This window comes from Schistocerca piceifrons, chromosome 2, assembly GCF_021461385.2.
Source record: "Schistocerca piceifrons isolate TAMUIC-IGC-003096 chromosome 2, iqSchPice1.1, whole genome shotgun sequence".
Classification (NCBI taxonomy): domain Eukaryota; kingdom Metazoa; phylum Arthropoda; class Insecta; order Orthoptera; family Acrididae; genus Schistocerca; species Schistocerca piceifrons.
In genome coordinates this window covers 848650625-848671081 of record NC_060139.1, presented here as the reverse complement: position 1 = coordinate 848671081, position 20457 = coordinate 848650625, and the positions used below count along the sequence as shown (strand labels likewise).

Genomic DNA, 20457 nt, shown 5'->3' with positions numbered 1-20457 from the left:
AGTGGCTGTTCCTTCGGACGTGCATCCATGTCCGAGGGTACATCGCAGTATTCTTCTAAACAATACAGGCACAGCAATATCGAAAATTTTTAATGTTATTGGAACTCATACGGTTAAGTGGGACTGAGTAGATGTGGCTTTACGGAGCGATGCGAGAGGTGGACGTTACCACGGTCGGGCCGCTGCCAGGCGTCCAGTGTGGCGACGTAGAGCAGTGACACGGCCGCCGCGGCCGCCACGCAGCACAGGAAGATGCAGCGCGAGCGCGCCCTGCGACCCTCCATAGGCCGCCGTTGCTTCTGCTGCTGCTGCTGCTGCGACCCGCGACCAACACTGCCCACAGCAGGCGTCCAGCTTATGGACGCGTCCACCTGCGGCGCTGGCGTCGCGGAACACCTGTGGCGCGGGCTGCGTCGGCAGCCGGTGGGAGGGGTGGGTCGTCGATCACTGCCTCACTTGATACCTGCTAAAACAAGCATGCAACCACTATTAGGGCAGTGTAGCGACGGGCAAAAACAACTACAACGAATCGAGAACTTTCTTCAATGGGTAGCTAACCACCGTGCTGCTAAAATGAAGGCTGAAATCCTGCTGGATTGGGAACGAATGCTCTCCGAAAGATTAGTCGCAATTTTTTCTTTGTCAAGCATCCAGTGCGACTGCAGTCAGTTGTTTCCGACTTACTCTGCAAGTGAAAGTTTTGTCAGTACAACGAAAAACCAGCCCAGAGTTGCAAACTTTACTTTTTTTCAATTATTCACCCGATGACTAGTTTCGGGCTCGAGACCCACCTTCAAATCATCTTAGCATAGTCAAAAATGGTATTTCCGAAGATGAGAAAACCGTCTCAAAAATGTGCAACGAACAGTTTTGACTATGTTACGAAGATCTGAAAATGGGTTTCAGGCTGAAATAAGTCATCTAGCGAATAAAAAAAAAAGTAAAATTTGCAACTCTGGGCTGGTTTTTACGTTATACTGGTTAACAGAAGTTGCTGACCCACAAGCAGTGCAACATGCTGAAAGTTCGTTAAAGTACTGTCGCCATTACTTGACACCGTCAATTCTAGAGACAGGCGATCTGTTACGTTAAAAGTTTTGGATAAAAAACCCTATGTCAAGATCGCTAAAACTCCTTCATCGATTACTGGTTTCAGCTGATTGACGAGCCACCTTTGTATCAATAAAAATTAATAATTAATTCAGTGTGTATCAGCCACCAAGTATTACACATCACCGTAATCTGGTTAGCTGAATCACTCTTGTGACTTGTGAAATTTTCCCGGCGTGTTTCTTCTTTCACTAATGTTCGGGTTTGCAGCCGGATTCCATCAACGTTATGCCACGATATTTCGGCCCAGAGACGTCCGGCCATCCTCAGCTGATTAGACGAAATACTGAAGAGACCTGTTTTTTTTCCTTTATTGTGATTTGTACACCTTACACAAAGGCGGGCTGGCAGCGGATTACATCTACTCCGCTCTTCAGCCACAAGAATTGCCATAATTGAAAAAAAGGAGACAGAAAAGTAACAAATCGGAGGTTAAAAAAACAGGAGATACAATAAATAAAAAACAAGAAGCCGTTCACACTCGACGAAAACACACAAAAACACTGTCGACACTGCAGACAAGCACTGATGAACGAGATGGTACAAGTGAACGATGAGCGTGGCGGCGAAAAACACTAAATCACAATTACGACGGCACAGACACTAAACTTACGGCGATGATCTCCAGCGCGCGAATGTCCACTTAGCGTGTGTGAGTCCAGGGACCTGCCAAGAGGGGAGGAAGGTGGTGGAGGAGGGAGAGAGGAGAGCAGAGATGCCAATGGCAGGGGAGTTTGGGGGGGGGGAGGAATGGGGGTAGGAGGGGGTTGGGGAAGCCTGGGGGAGGAGGGGGGAGGAAGGGAGGATGGAGGGAAGGAGAGAGAAGGGAGAGAGGGTGCCCTAAGGAAAGGACACAGGAAGTGGGAGGGGAGGATCAGAGTTGACAGGAGGGGTGGATGGAGGGGAGGAGGGCATCTTCAGGGAGGGGGAGCTGGCGGAAGCCACCTTGGGAGAGGGTATGGAGAGTGGAGAGATGGAGAGCAGGTGGGACGTGGAAGTACAGGCGCGGCAGTGGGAGAGGATGGGAGAGACCATCGGGTGAGGAGGATTGACTTTACAGGAGGTGTAGAGGATCCGTATCCATTCGAGGAAAAGGAGGAGGTGGGGGAACGGAATAAGGTCGTACAGGATCCGCATGGGGGAGGGGAGATGGATGCGATAGGCGAGGCGTATAGCATGGCGTTCTAGGATCTGAAGGGATTTGTAAAAGGTAGGGGGAGTGGAGATCCAGGCAGTGTGGGTGTAGCAAAGGATAGGGCGAATGAGGGATTTATAGGTATGGAGGATGGTGGAGGGGTCCAGACCCCAAGTACAGCCAGAAAGGAGCTTGAGGAGGCGGAGTCGGGAGCGTGCTTTGGCTTGGATTGTCCGGAGGTGGAAGGTCCAGGAGAGGCGACGGTCGAGGGTGACACCAAGGCTGAAGAGATCTGATGCAGTCATGGTATTTATAGCAAATTCCGCGCATGCGAACCGTACTGGCGGTTTAGGGCGCATGCGTTAGGAGGTGACATGCGCGTAGCAGCTTAGTAGTGTGTGATGCCCTCATTGGTGAAGGAAGAACAGTATTTGCTGAGTATCGACTGAGCATGTCGGTTCCGCTGTGACCGCGTAATTTTAATAATTGGATTCCAATTTTTATCCAGCTTATAGCCGTTATCATGATTCATTAAATTGTGAGCAAGACGTATTTCCAAGGATTCTTTAATTACAGAGTTCCAGAAGCTGGAAACCGGTGCTAAAATTTTGGTGTTATTTTATTCCATTGAATGTCCCATGGAAAAGCAATGTTCTCCTACTGATGATTTTGAGAGCTGCCGTAGACGGGTGTGTCTTTCGTGTTGTACACAGCATTCCTGGACCGTTCGTGTCGTCTGACCTATATATATGCTGCGGCACACTCAAAGGGAATTTTATAAATACCTCCTTCCTCAATTGTAAATGCTAGAGTTGTTCACTTTATTAATAGTCTTTCCGCAAATAAGATTAATCGCAGGGCAAGTATGGTCTTGGTTAGAGAACGAAACCGTTTTACACGTCGAGAGTTAGAGGTGATTTCCAAGGATTTATTTTATTTACATTTGAAGATTGAGGCAAGATGCTCTTCCCTTAGGTGGGTTTGGATTGATGGTATAACTTGGGCCAAGGCGGACTGGGCTCACAGGGATAGTACAAACAGACGAAGTACTAAGTTTAATCGTCTCGCAACACGTTAACTGCAAGAAGATCCGTTGTGAATCTCACGGAGAAATGATGCGACGATGTCAGTGCTCGCGAAAGGCTTAAACTTTGCTCCTACACCTTCTTCACCTCCTTTAATGGATTTCGTCAGTTATATTGAGGAGGCTTTCAGACCTATTTCCGAGGATTCTGCAGATGAAATTCGACGAGAGTCTTGTCGTGCCTTGGTGAAATGTGCGCCGCAACCGAGAAACATCATTCCAGCAGAAAGAGCAGCTCCTCGCAACCTCCGTGAAGATATTGGTACGGTCGTACTTCCTGCTAAGGGTAATGTACGATCCTTTTGACAAGGGAATCCTACAACGAGAAGATATATATAGTCAACTAAGTGATTCTATGTACTACTGGCCATTAAAATTGCTACACCAAGAAGAAATGCAGATGATAAACGGGTATTCATTGGACAAATACATTATACTAGAACTGACATGTGATTACATTTTCACGCAATTTGGGTGCATAGATTCTGAGAAATCAGGACCCAGAACAACCACCTCTGGCCGTAATAACGGCCTTGATACGCCTGGGAATTGAGTCAAACAGAGCTTGGATGGCGTGTACAGGTACAGCTGCCCATGCAGTTTCAGCATGCTACCACAGTTCATCAAGAGTAGTGACTGGCGTATTGTAACGAGCCAATTGCTCGGCCACCATTGACCAGACGTTTTCAATTGGTGAGAAATCTGGAGAATGCGCTGGCCAGGGCAGCAGTCGAACATTTTCTGTATCCAGAAAGGCCCGTGCAGAACCTGGAACATGCGGTCGTGCATTATCCTGCTGAAATGTAGGGTACCGCAGGGATCGAAAGAAAGGTAGAGACACGGGTCGTAACACATCTGAAACATAACGTCCACTGTTCAAAGTGCCGTCAATGCGAACAAGAGGTGACCGAGACGTGTAACCAACGGCACCCGATACCATCACACCGGGTGATACGCCAATATGGCGACGACGAATACACGCTTCCAACGTGCGTTCACCGCAATGTCGCCAAACACGGATGCGACGATCATGATGCTGTAAACAGAACCTGGATTCATCCGAAAAAATGACGTTTCGCCATTCGTGCACCCAGGTTCGTCGTTGAGTACACCATCGCAGGCGCTCCTCTCTGTGATGCAGCGTCAAGGGTAACCGCAGCCATGGTCTCCGAGATGATAGTCCATGCTGCTGCAAACGTCGTCGAAATGTTCGTGCAGATGGTTGTTGTCTTGCAAACGTCCCCATCTGTTGACTCAGGGATCGAGACGTGGCTCCACGATCCGTTACAGCCATGCGGATAAGATGCTTGTCATCTCGACTGCTAGTGATACGAGGCCGTTGGGATCCAGCACGGCGTTCCGTATTACCCTCCTGAACCCACCGATTCCATATTCTGCTAACAGTCATTGGATCTCGACCAACGCGAGCAGCAATGTCCCGATACGATAAACCGCAATGGCGATAGGCTACAATCCGACCTTTATGAAAGTCGGAAACGTGATGGTACGCATTTCTCCTCCTTACACGAGGCAGCACAACAACGTTTCACCAGGCAACGCCGGTCATCTGCTGTTTTTGTATGAGAAATCGGTTGGAAACTTTCCTCATGTCAGCACGTTGCAGGAATCGACACCGGTGCCAACCTTGTGTGAATGCTCTGAAAAGCTAATCATTTGTATATCACAGCATCTTCTTCCTGTCGGTTAAATTTCGCGTCCGTAGCACGTTATCTTCGTGGTGTACCAATTTTAATGGCCAGTAGTGTATGTTCTATATAAAGAAGACTAACACCACCTTCCATGGTCGCAGCTCGACCTTTTACGACTTGGCAATTACGAGTAAAAAGAAAAAAAAAGCTAGTGTGGAAGAGTACCAGAAATCAGATTACCGGTAAACATAAAAACTGGGGCACATACAGTAGACGGAATTCTTGTACCTTGAAGAAAAAAAAAAGGGAGGGAAGGAAACATTACGGACGAAGCGAGGAGGATATAAGAAGGCGTGCTGAAAAGTAATGCCTCTGAATTTTTTATGTGAAAGCTCTTAAGGTGTTTTAAATAAAACAAACGTTATTAACATTCTACATCTTTATACTTTATGTCCAAACACTGATCGGAAAAATATCGCAAGACCAAGAATGACTTCCGCGACACAAACGAAAGTTGGTGGGCGTGTTTCTACGGCTGAAAGACGAAGTCTATTCAAATTTTGCGCTAGTAGCTCCAATAGAAGGATGCAAATAAGGTTTGCTTTAAATAAATGCTGTACCGGTCGTGAGCGTTAGTTACGTTCGAGAGTGGACGTGGTGAGATGATGTCTGTCAAGAATATCTTTAGGGTGATAAAGACGCCATTATCAACACCTCACTGAGTTTAACGAGTACGTGTAATAAGGCTACAAGAAGCAGGATGTTCCTTGTGCGATACTGCAGGAAACTTTGGCAGGAAGTTAACCACTGCGCATGATTGCTGGCAGTGGTGGCAGGATGTAGGGTATCTTGAAGGCCAGGCCCTGGACGACTACATGACAGTACCGACAGGGAAGACCGTCGTATTCAGATGGTTCAAATGGCTCTAAGCACTATGGGACTTAACATCTGAGGTCATCAGTCTCCTCGTCTTAGAACAACTAAAACCTACGGACATCCATGCCCGAGGCAGGATTCGAACTTGCGACTGTAGCAGCAGCGCGGTTCCAGACTGAAGTGCCTAGAACCGCTCGGTCACAGCTGCCGGCCCGTCGTATTCGGGGTATGGCTCTGGCGCATCGTACTGCATCTGCAGCAGCAATTCGAGCAACAGCCAGCACCTTGGTGACCCAACGAACTGTTTCAAGTCGGTTAGTTCAAGGACAGCTCCGAGCCAGACGCCCTGTAGGATGCATTCCACTGACCCCGAACCACTGCCATTTGCGACTTCAGAGGTGTCAAGCGGGAGCTCCTTGGAGGGCAGGGTGGAGGTCTGTTGTGTTTTCTGATGAAAGCTGGTTCTCCCTCGGTGCCAGTGATGACCGTGTGTTCGTTATATGCAGATTAGTTGAGAGCCTGCAACCAACTTATCTCTGCGTGCTAGACATACTGGACCTACACCTGGAGTTATTGTCCAGATGACAGCAGGAGCCCTATCGTGGTTATCCAATGCGCCCTGACTATAGACTTATACGTTAATCCGGTGATTCGACCTATTGTGCTGCCATTCATGAACGGCTGTTCGGTGTTTTCCAAAAGGATAACGCTCGCAAACATACCGCTATTGTCGCCCAACATGCTCTACAGAGTTTCGACATGTTACCTTGGCCTGCTTGATCACCAGATCTGTCTCCAGTCAAGCACGTATGAGACATCATCGAACAACAACTCCAGAGTCGTGATTTTTCAGTTTCTCCCGGTGTATTTCTTGCTCGAACACTCCACGGGTGTACTGCCGGTCCATAGTGTCCAACGGGCACAATATTTCGGCGATCAGACACGTCGCCATCGTCACGTGCGCTGAGTACCTGAGCTCCTGAGGGCGGGCGGCCGTATTAAATACCCTCCCCTCACGAGGCGTTCTCTCCGTGGTCCGACGCCCGCGCTTCAGCGCTTGCTGACAAGCTGGCGTCAGCGTCTGTGGTGGCGTCGGTGTAATTGATTCATCCGTCGTAGTCGCGTCTTTTTAATTAGGCTCAATGCTGGTTCCCATGCCCTGCTGAGGTTGTAGTCGCAATCTCGGTTGATGAGTCCGCCCTGGTAAGAGAATCGATAGCCTCTCTAACGACGCTGTCCCAGTATTTAGATGTCTGTGCTAAGGCCTCGGTACGTTGGTAGTTCATTTCGTGATTTTCGGACTATTCAGAGGGTGCATCGTTGCCGTCGGTGAGGGACCGGCGGTCGCAGAGCACTGTTTGTCCGAAAACCACGAAATGAACTACCAACATACCAGGGTCTTAGCACAGACATCTAAATACTGGGACAGCGTCGTTAGAGAGGCTATCGAAATTCGTACCAGGGACGGACTCGTCAACCGAGATTGCGGCTACAACATCAACAGGGCTTGGGAACCAGCACTGAGTCAGATTAAAAAGACGCTCAGGAAAGGAAACGAACGGGCGACTAGGGTGGATAAGGGCGGATAAGGCAATTATACCTACGGCACCACAGACGCCAACGCCAGCGTCTCAGCGACCGCAGGCGCGCGGGCGCGCGGGCGCGGACCGCGGAGAGAACGCCTCTCGAGGGGAGGGGATTTAATACGCCTGCCCGCCCTCAGGAGCTCAGTTCGTCAGCGCACCTGACGATGGCGACATGTCTGATTGCCGAAATATTGTGCCCGTTGGACACTATGGACTGGCAGTACATCCGTGGACTGCTCGAGCAACTGCAGTGTCATTCACAACATATTAACCGTCCCTGTACTGACCAGCCATGTGCAAGACGCTTGGAACTCCTTCCCACAAACTGACATCCGGCATCTGTACCACATAATGCATGTACGTTTGCATGCTTGCTGTCAACATCCCGTCTGTTGTAACGGGGATTAATGTACCAGCATTTCACAACTAGACGTTAAAATTGCTACACCAAGAAGAAATGCAGATGATAAACGGGTATTCATTGGACAAATATATTATACTAGAACTGACATGTGATTACATTTTCACGCAATCTGGGTGCATAGATCCTGAGAAATCAGTACCCAGAACAACCACCTCTGGCCGTAATAACGGCCTTGATACGCCTGCGCATTGAGTCAAACAGAGCTTGGATGGCGTGTACATGTACAGCTGCCCATGCAGCTTCAACTCGATACCACAGTTCATCAAGAGTAGTGACTGGCGTATTGTGACGAGCCAGTTACTTGGCCACCATTGACCAGATGTTTTCAATTGGTGAGAGATCTGGAGAATGTGCTGGCCAGGGCAGCAGTCGAACATTTTCTGTGTCCAGAAAGGCCCGTGCAGGACCTGCAACTTGCCGTGTGCATTATTCTGCTGAAATGTAGGGTTTCGCAGGGATCGAATGAAGGGTAGAGCCACGGGTCGTAACACATGTGAAATGTAACGTCCACTGTACAAAGTGCCGACAATGCGAACAAGAGGTGACCGAGACGTGTAACCAGTGGCACCCCATACCATCTCGCCGGGTGATACGCCAGTATGGCGATGATGAATACTCGCTTCCCATGTGCGTTCACCGCAATGTCGCCAAACACGGATGCGACGATCATGATGCTGTAAACATAACCTGGATTCATCCGAAAAAATGACGTTTCGCCATTCGTGCACCCAGGTTCATCGTTGAGTACATCATCGCAGGCGCTCCAGTCTGTGATGCAGCGTCAAGGGTAACCGCAGCCATGGTGCTGCAAACGTCGTCGAACTGTTCGTGCGGATGGTTGTTGTCTTGCAAACGTACCCATCTGTTGACTCAGGGATCGACACGTGGCTCCACGATCCGTTACAGCCATGCAGATAAGATGCCTGTCATCTCGACTGCTAGTGATACGAGGCCGTTGGGATCCAGCACGGCGTTCCGTGTTACCCTCCTGAACCCACCGATTCCATATTCTGCTAACAGTCATTGGATCTCGACCAACGCGAGCAGCAATGTCGCGATACGATAAACCGCAATGACGATAGGCTACAATCCGACCTTTGTCAAAGTCGGAAACGTGATGGTACGCATTTCTCCTCCTTACACGAGGCATCACAACAATGTTTCACCAGGCAACGCCGGTCAACTGCTGTTTGTGTATGAGAAATCTGTTGGAAACTTTCCTCATGTCAGCACGTTGTAGGTGTCGCCACTGGCGCCAACCTTGTATGAATGCTTGAAAAGCTAATCATTTGCATATCACAGCATGTTCTGCCTGTCGGTTAAATTTCGCGTCTTCGTGGTGTAGCAATTTTAATGGCCAGTAGTGTATTTCAGTGCGTGAGGAACAGCTTGTAATCGGGTTTTGAATTCCACGCATGGAGCACCATATCCTTCTGCAAGACAGTGCCATACCACACACGAGCGCTGCGACATCTGCAACAATATGACATCTGGTCCACTGTCATCGATCACCCTCCATGCAGTCCCGTCTTGACATCAACCGATTTCCATCTATTTCCAAAGCTTAAGGAACACCTTCGTGGATTTCATTTTGATAGTGATAAAGCGTGTTAAGCAGAGGTGAGATTGTGGCTCCGTCAACAAAGTCCAACACTGTACAGAGACGGTATCAACAAACTGGTCTCTCGTTGGGGGAAGTGTGTCCGTCGTCAGGATGACGATGTTGAGAAATAAAGAGGAAAAGAATAGATGATATTCCAACCTCTAGTTTCTATTGTTTGAGAAATAAATACGTAGACTTGAAAAATAAAGAGGCAGAACGTTAATGACATCTGCTTTATCTAAAAGACCTTTAACAGCTTTCACACAAAAAATTCGGAGGCATTACTTTTCAGCACGCCTTCGTAAAACTGGAATGTCCCATGTGAAAAGGTATTCCTGGGCAAAAGAAGTCTGCTAGTATCAAACACCGGCCTTAGGAAGAATTTTCCGAGAATGTACGTTTGAAGCGCAGCATTATATTACATCGTAATTGAAGGTAACTTGATGGCAGCGTTCTATGATAGTGACTCATGCAATCTGGGAAAAACCGGAAAAGAACAGAGCCGGATCGTTAGAGATGTGATGCTACAGAAAGGTGTTTAATATAAAGTGGATTGATAAGAAATAAAGAGGTTGGTTTAAAGCAGATTAGGTGAGCAGAAGAACAGCTGGAGAACAGTGACAGGAAGAACGGACAAGATGATAGGAGATGTGTTAAGACGTCAAGGAATATCCTCCATGGAACTTCATCTGCATCTACATACATAAACTGGAAGCCATCGTAAGGCACGTGGTGGAGAGTACGTTCTAGGACTACTAGTAATTCCCTTGTCTCTTCCAGTCGCAATTGGGGAGAGGGAAAAATGACAGTCTGTACACTTTAGTACGAGCCCCGATTTCTCTTCTGTTGTATTGTCTTCGTACCCTTTAGGCGAAATATAAGTTGGCGGCAGTAGAATTGTTCTGCAGTCAGCCGCAAATGTCGGTTTTCTAAATTTTGACGACAGCGTTTCGTGAAAAGAACGTCGTCATTTCTCCAATGATTCCTGTTTGAGATCAGAGTGTACGTTTCGTAATACTCGCGAGTTGATCGAAGCTACCGGTAACAAGTCTAGCAGCATGCCTCTGAATTATTCGATGTCTTCATTTAATCAAACCAGGCGTGTGCCCAAACACTATCAGTATTAAAGAATGCGAAACATTTGTACTTTATTCATAGTCTCCTTTACAGATGAACCACATTTCTTTAGAATTCTCCCAGTAAACCGATACCGACCATACAGCTTCCTTACTGCCGTCCTTACATGCTCGTTCCGTTTCATAACGATTTGCAATGTTACGCTTCCAAATTTAATAGATGTGAAGTAGCACATAACTAACACTGTATTCGAAAATTACTGGGTTTTTTCCTACTCATCTGCATTAACTTACAGCAAGCTGCCATTTATCTCACCAAATATAAATTATGCCTCGCTCATCCCGTATTCTGCAGCCAGTCTTCTCCCGTATACCACAGCTTCATCAGCGAACCGTCACGGATTGCTCCTCACCATATCTGTGATATTGTTTGTGCAGTGTGGTCATAATTAACGTGCAGCTACCAATGGAGGTCTGATATGGGCTGCAATTATAGTACGGCAGCGAAACTTTGTAGATATGATAACGGGTTAACGTGGATCCGATTTACTCTGGAGAAAAAATTAGTTTCACTTTGGCCACCAGGTGTAAATCCGGCGCTGTACAGCATCTCATCGACGTCTCTGGTGCTCGTATTGAACACCTTGTGTAAGCGGCGGTTAAGGGGAGGTTTACTATCTTTGGTCCGAAAAAAGCATGGTCTTTGAGAGTTTATTTCTCTGGATGTATTATAGATATCAATGTCAAATTTGCTCAAATTGTTTATTGATATTTCCTCTACAAACTGGAATTTTTTCCACAGGAAATGTCGAAGAGCAAAGGCGAAAGTGCCGTCGGAACGAATCAAAATTTCGATGTAGACCTCCATGCGCGGTATGTCATACGTCAGCCGGCTCGTCTGAAATCAAAACTGAGTTGACGTTCGAGTATATAAGATTCTTTAGGAGTTGTACCTCGCTTAAGTTATTTGGACAAAAAAAAACAAATTGGCGGCCATTTAAAAAAAAAAACAAGTTTTTTTCCGTACATTTTTTGACCATACCGCACGATAAAAAAAGTCATTTCAAGAAAAATGCATTTGAAGTTTTGGCTGCATATAAATGCAATATTATGCAACGCACGTTCAATGTGCTATTCCGGGTCCATAAACTAATCCTTCCTCTTCCTCATAAAGGGCGTTCTGCTCTACCTGGGCCATCCTGCGCTGCTCCAGAGCCGCTCGTATGGCCGATGACAAGCGGGTTTCGGCCGCTTGAATCCGGCGGTCGTCCGAATGCTTGGCGAACTGCGTCGAATAGAGTCTTAGGGTGATGTCCATTGTTGTCATGGTCTTCAGAATTGCTGAATGCCATTCGTTGAAGATGCTCACTGCCAGGAAAGTCGCAATATCCACTGTCTTCGCACCAGAATGCAAATGCTTGGGGCCTAACTTACAAACACACGCGTTCAAATTTTCATTTGAATTTTGTGTGTTTCCTCCCAAGCACCGGTACAATAACTCGTCCTCTGAAATAAAAAAACTGGTGCGGGAAAAAGGCCGATTTCAGGCAGGTGCATCTTTTTGTTCCACCGCGAATAACCAACAATTACGTTCCATATTCGGAAAAACCGTTTCAGGGGTGGATTCTAAACACTATTATGGATCCAAAAATGCAATTTAAAAAATCGATTTTTCTAATCAAAAGATAGTAAACCTCTCCTTAATAATAGAATCAACATTAAGCCTTTCTCACTTGCCTGACCTTTTCTTTCGATGTCCCATTCCTCATCCGTCAATATGGAAATATTTACGTACGTCTTCCTTTCATTTGCAGTGTCAGCCAATATTGGGGGTACATCGGTTCCCCATTAATGCACTTATCTACCATACGATAATTTGTAGCAGGATTACTATACGAGGGTTATTCGTAAAGTAAGAAACGATCGGTTGCGAAATGGAAATCACAGCGAAAATCCGATGAAGATTTGCACAAGTGTGTTGGGCAGTGTCTCTAGTATGCCCGGCCATTGCGTTACGTCGTCCATTTTATTTCTGGGCACACAGGGAGCACATAAAGATACCTGGAACAACAGTGTCTCCCGCCAAGTACGAGGACCTGGTGAGAAATTTTGCCTGAAGCTATGCAGCTAACATTACATAACTGTCGTGCGTTTTTCTCGAGACAATTCTCTGCAGGGGCAATGAAGATTCTCCTGCATCGTTTTCAATTTGAAATGTTTGATTACCCACAATAAAGCCCGTATTGTCTCCCTCTGAGTTTCATCTCCGTTCACATGAGCCGCTGGCTACGAAGACAACATTTTCGCACAGACAACGAGCGTAGAGAACTGGCGGAAAGTACTGGCGGCGGCCTTCTGTAACGAGGGTATTAGAAAGTTGGTACAACGCTACGATAAACGTCTAAGTCGGATCAGCGGTTTTGCAGATAAGTAGCTGGAAGTTGTAGCTAACAGTTGCAAATAAAACAGTTTTGATTTTCACTGTAGTTTCCATTTCGCGACCTATTGTTCCACACGTTCCGAATAGCTCTCGTAGTTACAGATTGCACCTGTAGGTTGTGCTGTCTGCAAGTCTCATTGTTAACTCTCGTCTCCGTATTTTCACATCGAATTAGTTCGCACATGCAGACAGGCAACCCAATTATCAGCTTCGCCAAGCCGACGACCTTTCCCAGGTACAGCGTGTCTACGACTTTAACACGGACTGACGCTTTCCATATCACAAAAAAAAAGTTCAAATAGCTCTGAGCACTGTGCGACTTAACGTCTGAGGTCATCAGTCGCCTAGAACTTAGAACTAATTAAATCTAACTAACCTAAGGACATCGCACACATCCATGCCCGAGGCAGGATTCGAACCTGCGACCGTAGCGGTCGCTAGGCTCCATACTGTAGCGCCTAGAACCGCACGGCCACTCCGGCCGGCCCACATCACAAACGACGCCTATGTTGAGCACCTGTGGTGTCAGTTACAAACTTGGAGAGATGCTGCGTACACTGATGTGTGTCTGTTTTCTGTGTGTCTTGTAGGTTTTTCAGAGTCGTCTTCTGAACTCTGGACGTACTTCTGAATAATCCTGTATGTCCTAACCTTTTACCACCCCAAACTCCTTAGAAAACGAAACGGCAGAGAATGCACTTTTCATATTGTTTCTTCTGTCTAAGAAGTAAATCTACCCATGGGATACACACCGATTTAGATCGGTTTTCAATATGAGTTAGTGTAGAGAAACAAAAATGATACAATTTGTTTATGGGTGCCCATATGGCCTTTAAGGGGGTGAAACGTCCCTTGAGTAATAACAAAACGTACAGATTGGTTAACACCAAATTCAGTGGTACATGATGAAGCGGTATTCGAAAAATGCATTTGTCAGAAACAAGATAGAAATTCACTTTATCAAAGTTCATTCGGCATTTTTTGATCCGAGAAATTCTGCTTCTTTCTCATTATTGTACAGATTTACAAAAATGTTACAGTAACGTATAATGAATTTCAAATATAACGTAAGTTAATCTCAGAAAGTTGCAACTTGAAAAAATACGCCAAATGTAAAAAAGACAGACAAAAAACACAAGATTTTTTTATTCCATAAAATTAAAAGAAAAAATATATGTAGAACAATATATGTAGAACACACATTTAGAAATATTTATCTGGCGAAGACTTATTGAAGAATCCAAAATGACAATTGGCACTGAACCGGACATACGTGAAGCGCCATAGAAACTGGTATAGGCACGCGTATTCAAATGCAGAGATATGTAAGAAGGCAGAATACGGCGCTGCGGTCGGCAGTGCCTGTATAAGACAACAAGTAGCTGGTGCAGTTGTTACATCGGTTACTGCTGGTACAATGGCAGGTTATCAAGATTTAAGACAGTTTGCACGTGGTGTTATAGTCGGTGCACGAGCGATGGGGACACAGCATCTCCGAGGTAGCTCGGAAGTGGAGATTTTCCCATACAACCATTTCAAGAGTGTACCGCGAACATCAGGAGTCCGGTAAAACATCAAATCTCCGACATCGGTGGGGTCGGAAAAAACATCCTGCAAGAACGAGATCAACGACGACTGAAGAAAATCGTTCAAAGTGACAGACGTGCAACCCATCCGCAAATTTCTGCCGATTTCAGTGCTGGGCCGTCAACAAGTGTCAGTGTGCGAACCATTCAACGAAACATCATGTCTGCACGACACAAAGCCATACGCTCGCCTGGGCCCGTCAACACCGACATTGGACTGTTGATGACTGGAAAAATGTTGCCTGGTCGGACAAGTCTCGTTTCAAATTTTATGGAGTGGATGGACGTGTACGAGTTTGGAGACAACCTCATGAATCCATGGACACTGCATGTTAGCAGGGGACTGTTCAAGCTGGTGGAGGGTTTGCAATGGTGTGGGGCATGTTCTGTTGGAGCGATATGGGACCCCTGTTACGTCTAGATGCGACTCTGACAGGTGACACGTGTGTAAGCATCCTGTATGATCACCTGCACTCCTTCATGTCCATTGTGCATTCCGACAGACTTGGGCAATTCAAGCAGGACACTGCGACACTCCACATGTCCAGAATTGCTGCAGAGTGGCTCCCAGGAACACTGTTAAACACTTCCGCTGGCCACCACAGTCCCCAGCCAAAACATTATTGAGCATATCTGGGTTGCCTCCTAACGTGCTGTTCAAAAGAGATCTCCACCGCCTTGTGCTGTTACGGATTTATGGACAGCTCTGCAGGATTCATGGCGTCAGTTCCCTCCACTACTTCAGAAGTTAGCCGAGTCCACGCCACGTCGTGTTGCGGCACTTCTGTGTGCTCGCCGGATCCCTACACGATATTAGGCAGGTATACTAGTTGCTTTGGCTCTTCACCGAATATTGAGTGCGCATACAGCGATATAGAGATATTTCTAGCTTACCTCTGACAAATGAGTCTTTGGAATACTACTTCATCATATAGGATTGAATTTGGTATGAATGGTGCTATACGTTTTGCTGTTAGTCAAATGTCGAAATGCAACAAATTTATGAGGGAGGGGATTTACAAAAAATGACTTTTTCGGCAAATTTGGGTACACCGTTGTAGTGTACACTAAAAACCATAGAACTTAAACTGAACTACAAGGTAACAATCATTGAACTATACGAAACAAAATAGTCGTAACTTCTGAACGGTTTGCGTTAGGACGTTCGATCTGCACGGTTGGAAGTTAGGAATGATGGGAATTAGTATGCGCATGCGCACATGTCTTGTTGTTGTCGGCCCACTTTCATTTGGATGGTTTCATCAATAAGCAAAATCGGAGCATTTGGGGGTCAGAGAATCCGCATTTCGCGATCGAGAAGTTTCCTAACCCTCAATGGGTGGTGGTGAACGGTTTTTGGGGCGTTCATCTGCACGGTCATCAGACCCCGTACAAACCCCCAGTTCTTACACAGTCCAATCTAGCCACTGTCAGGAATGATGATGATGAAATGATGAGGACAACACAAACATCCAGTCCCCGGGCAGGGAAAATCCCCAACCCGGCCGGGAATCTAACTCGGGACCCTATGAACCAGGGGCAGCAACGCTAGCTACTTGACACCCTCAACGGGTGACTGTGTGGTGTGCAATGCCCAGTCACAGAATAATCGGTGCGATATTCCTTGATGGCACGGTGACTACTAAACAGTACGTAAGGGTTTTGGAAGATGATTTGATCCCAATTATCCAAAGTGACCCTCATTTCGACAAGAAGTGGTTCATGCCAGACGGAGCTCGACTTTATCGAAGTAAGAGTGTTTTGATGTCCCGTTGGAGCACTTGGGGGACCGCACTCTAGCTCTGGGGTACCCAGAGGCCACTGGTATGGGCCTCGATTGGCCGCCATATTCTCCGGTTCACCGACCTCTTTTTGTGGGGTTATATTAAAGACAAGGCGTACAGGAATAATCCCGAAATTATTGCTGAGCTGAAAACCAGCCGTTCAGGAGGTCATCGAAAGCGTCGATGTTGCGACACTTCAGCGGGTGATGCAGAATTTCGCTGTTCGCCTGGGCCGCATATCGCCAACGATGGCAGGCGTATCGAACACGTCATAACCTGAATCCGAATACCTGTAGTGACGTTTACATGTTGAATAAAGTGTCTGCACCCCGTAGTTTGTAACTAATTTACATTTTTTTTCATATAGTTCAATAATTGTCACCTGTATCTGTTAGAGTTTCGAGGATATTCATTCAGAAATACTGAACTCCTCTTTTTTTTTGTTTTTTATTTTTTTTATTTTTTAAGAGGGTGTTTCACCTTTTCACCCTCTTATCGGCTGTTGCTCTACGCTATATATTCTAAGCGGATCAAAAATCTGAATGCATAGGGTTGGTGGGCTTGTACGACATAAATTAAAATAACGATACATTAATTTTTTTAAATCCATTTGCTAGGCAAAGGGTTCATTATAGCCACTCGATATATACAGAACAAAGGCGGTACTATCATACTTCGCTGGGGCATTCCCGACGAACACTCACGAACCAGAGAACGTACTGTATTCTATTACTTCAGATGTCTTCGAGCCACTCACGTACCTGGCAATCTGTTCAGTACGGTTGTACCTACGTCAACAGTGTGCAGCGAGGGAACTTCAGTGGGTAAATACAGTAGGGGAAGACTGGACTTCTTAAGTAATAGAACCCAGTACATTGTCCTCGATGGTGAGTGTTCATCGGAGGTGAGGGTATCATCTGGAGTGCCCCAGGGAAGTGTGGTAGGTCCGCTGTTGTTTTCTATCTACATAAATGATCGTTTGGATAGGGTGGATAGCAATGTGCGGCTGTTTGCTGATGTTGCTGTGGTGTACGGGAAGGTGTCGTCGTTGAGAGACTGTAGGAGGATACAAGATGACTTGGACAGAATTTGTGAATGGTGTAAAGAATGGCTGCTAACTCTAAATACAGATAAATGTAAATTAATGCAGATGAATAGGAAAAAGAATCCCGTAATGTTTGAATACTCCATTAGTAGTGTAGCGCTTGACACAGTCACGTCGATTAAATATTTGAGCGTAACATTGCAGAGCGATATGAAGTGGGACAAGCATATAATGGCAGCTGTGGGGAAGGCGGATAGTCGTCTTCGGTTCATTGGTAGAATTTTGGGAAGATGTGGTTCATCTGTAAAGGAGACCACTTGTAAGACACTAATACGAACTATTCTTGAGTACTGCTCGAGCGTTTGGGATCCCTATCAGGTCGGATAGAGGGAGTACATAGAAGCAATTCAGAGTCGGGCTGCTAGATTTGTTACTGGTAGCTTTGATCATCATGCGAGTGTTACAGAAATGCTCCAGGAACTCGGGTGGGAGTCTCTGGAGGAAAGGAGGCGTTCTTTTCCTGAATCGCTACTGAGGAAATTTAGAGAACCAGCATTTGAGGCTGACTGCAGTAGAATTTTACTGCCGCCAACTTGTATTTCGCGGAAAGACCACAAAGATATGAGAGATTAGGGCTCGTACAGAGGCATATAGGCAGTCATTTTTCCCTCGTTCTGTTTGGGAGTGGAACAGGGAGAGATGATGCTAGTTGTGGTACGAGGTACCCTCCGCCACGCACCGTATGGTGTTTTGCAGTGTATGTATGTAGATGTGGATGTAGAGTACATCCAACAACAAGTGCTACACTGAGATCAAAAGGATGGGACAAAAGAAAAAATCCTTCAAAATGGCTCTGAGCACTATGGGACTTAACCTCTGAGGTCATCAGTCCCCTAGAACTTAGAACTACTTAAATCTAACCAACCTAAGGACATCACACACATCCATGCCCGAGGCAGGATACGAACCTGCGACCGTAGTGGTCACGAGGTTCCAGACTGAAACGCCTAGAACCGCTCGACCGCAGCGACCGGCGACAAAATCGTCTCAGGCCTCACGAAACCATTCAGAAGACTAACGAAATATAAAAATAAAAAGGAAAACTGAAACTTTGTGATACCACCCGTAAAAACTAGATGAAGGGAGCTCCGCGGTAGTCATTTGCGCCAGAGTGTTGCGTTCAATTTATCGGCCAGCGCTCTCTCGTAGCAGGAGCCTCGGAGTCGTTTTCCCCGAGCAGCCGACACACGGGGCGCAGCTGCACTGCCAGCTCCGTTCCAAATGAGGGACGTGCGCTCGCATAATGCACGAGTGAGTGCGGCTGACAGCGGCGCGCGGCCGACCCGCCTCGGGGTGACGGGAAGCGGGCCGCGCGCGCCCCCACTATTGTCCCTTTCGCGAGTATCCTCTGCCTAGCGGGTCCCGCTGTTCTCATTGTCGGCAGGTGGCGTCTCCTGCATTGTCTCGCGTACGAACGAAGGCAAGGTAAACGCACCACAGAGGCATTTAGACATTGAGGTACATGGTGAACGCAAGCTGAGCCGCTGTTAACGGCTCAGTCACAAGAAGCGCCCGCATTCCGCCGCGGTCCCGCTGTGCTTTCGCATCTCAATGATATGCCCCTGCCAGCCAGGAGACGCGCAAAGACTAATAGAAACGAATGTGGTTAAAAAGGGTCTAAAACGTTATAAAAGAAGTAAGAGACACTATGTCATATAATTGCACTCCCTCCCAATCTCACCCATGGTCACCTGCACAATGACTAGAAATCTACTCTGTAGCGCTACGGTAGCAGGTTCGAATCCTGCCTCGGGCATGGATGTTTGTGATGTCCTTAGGTTAGTTAGGTTTAACTAGTTCTAAGTTCTAGGGGACTAATGACCTCAGCAGTTGAGTCCCATAGTGCTCAGAGCCATTTTTGAACCATCTACTCTGTAGGAATCAGCATGGGTTTCGACAACCCAGCTCACGCTATTCGTCCACGACACTCAGAGGGCCATAGACACGGGTTACCAGGTAGATTTCTTGACTTCCGCAAGGCGTTTGATACAGTTCCCCACAGTCGTTTAATGAACAAAGTAAGAGCATGTGGAATATCAGACCAATTGTGTGATTGGATTGAAGGGTTCCTAGATAACAGAACGCAACATGTCATCCTCAATGGAGAGAAGTCTTACGAAGTAAGAGTGATTTTAGCTGTGCCGCAGGGGAGTGTCGTAGGATCGTTGCTATTCACAAAATACATAAATGACCTTGTGGATAACATCGGAAGTTCACTGAAGCTTTTTGCGGATCATGCTGTAGTATATCGAGAGGTTGTAACAATGGAAAATTGTACTGAAATGCAGGAGGATCTACAACGAATTGACGCATGGTGCAGGGAATGGCAATTGAATCTCAATGTAGACAAGTGTAATGTGCTGCGAAGACACAGAAAGTAAGATCCCTTATCATTTAGCTACGATATAGCAGGTCAGCAACTGGAAGCAGTTAATTCCATAAATTATCTGGGAGTACGCATTAGGAGTGATTTAAAATGGAATGATCATATAAAGTTGATTGTCGGTAAAGCGGATGCCAGACAGATTCATTGGAAGAATCCTAAGGAAATGCAATCCGAAAACAAACGAAGTAGGTTACAGTACGCTTGTTCGCCCACTGCTTGAATACTACTCAGCAGTGTGGGATCAGTACCAGATAGGGTTGATAGAAGAGATAGAGAAGATCCAACGGAGAGCAGCGCGCTTCGTTACAGTATCATTTAGTAACCGCGAAAGCGATACGGAGATGATAAACTCCAGTGGAAGACTCTTCGAGAGAGACGCTCAGTAGGTCGGTACGGGCTCTTGTTGAAGTTTCGAGAACGTACCTTCACCGAGGAGTCAAACAGTATATTGGTCCCTCCTACGTATATCTCGCGAAGAGACCATGAGGATAAAATCAGAGAGATTAGAGCCCACACAGAGGCATACCGACAATCTTTCTTTCCACGAACAATACGAGACTTGAATAGAAGGGAGAACCGATAGAGGTACTCAAAGTACCTCCGCCACCTACTG

General features: G+C 46.6%; 1 protein-coding gene across 1 annotated transcript in view; it reads right to left on the bottom strand.

The window, feature by feature from the left end:
• LOC124775927 overlaps positions 1-18833 on the bottom strand; it is a 131154-nt gene extending 112321 nt beyond the window's left edge. Inside the window, exons 1-2 of the mRNA XM_047250772.1 lie at positions 18592-18833; positions 170-447 (exon numbers count right to left, since the gene is read on the bottom strand). Of these exons, the coding sequence (XP_047106728.1) occupies positions 170-447; positions 18592-18833 (520 nt within the window). The remainder of the gene's footprint in view (positions 1-169; positions 448-18591) is intronic.
• Positions 18834-20457: the final 1624 nt, after the last annotated feature.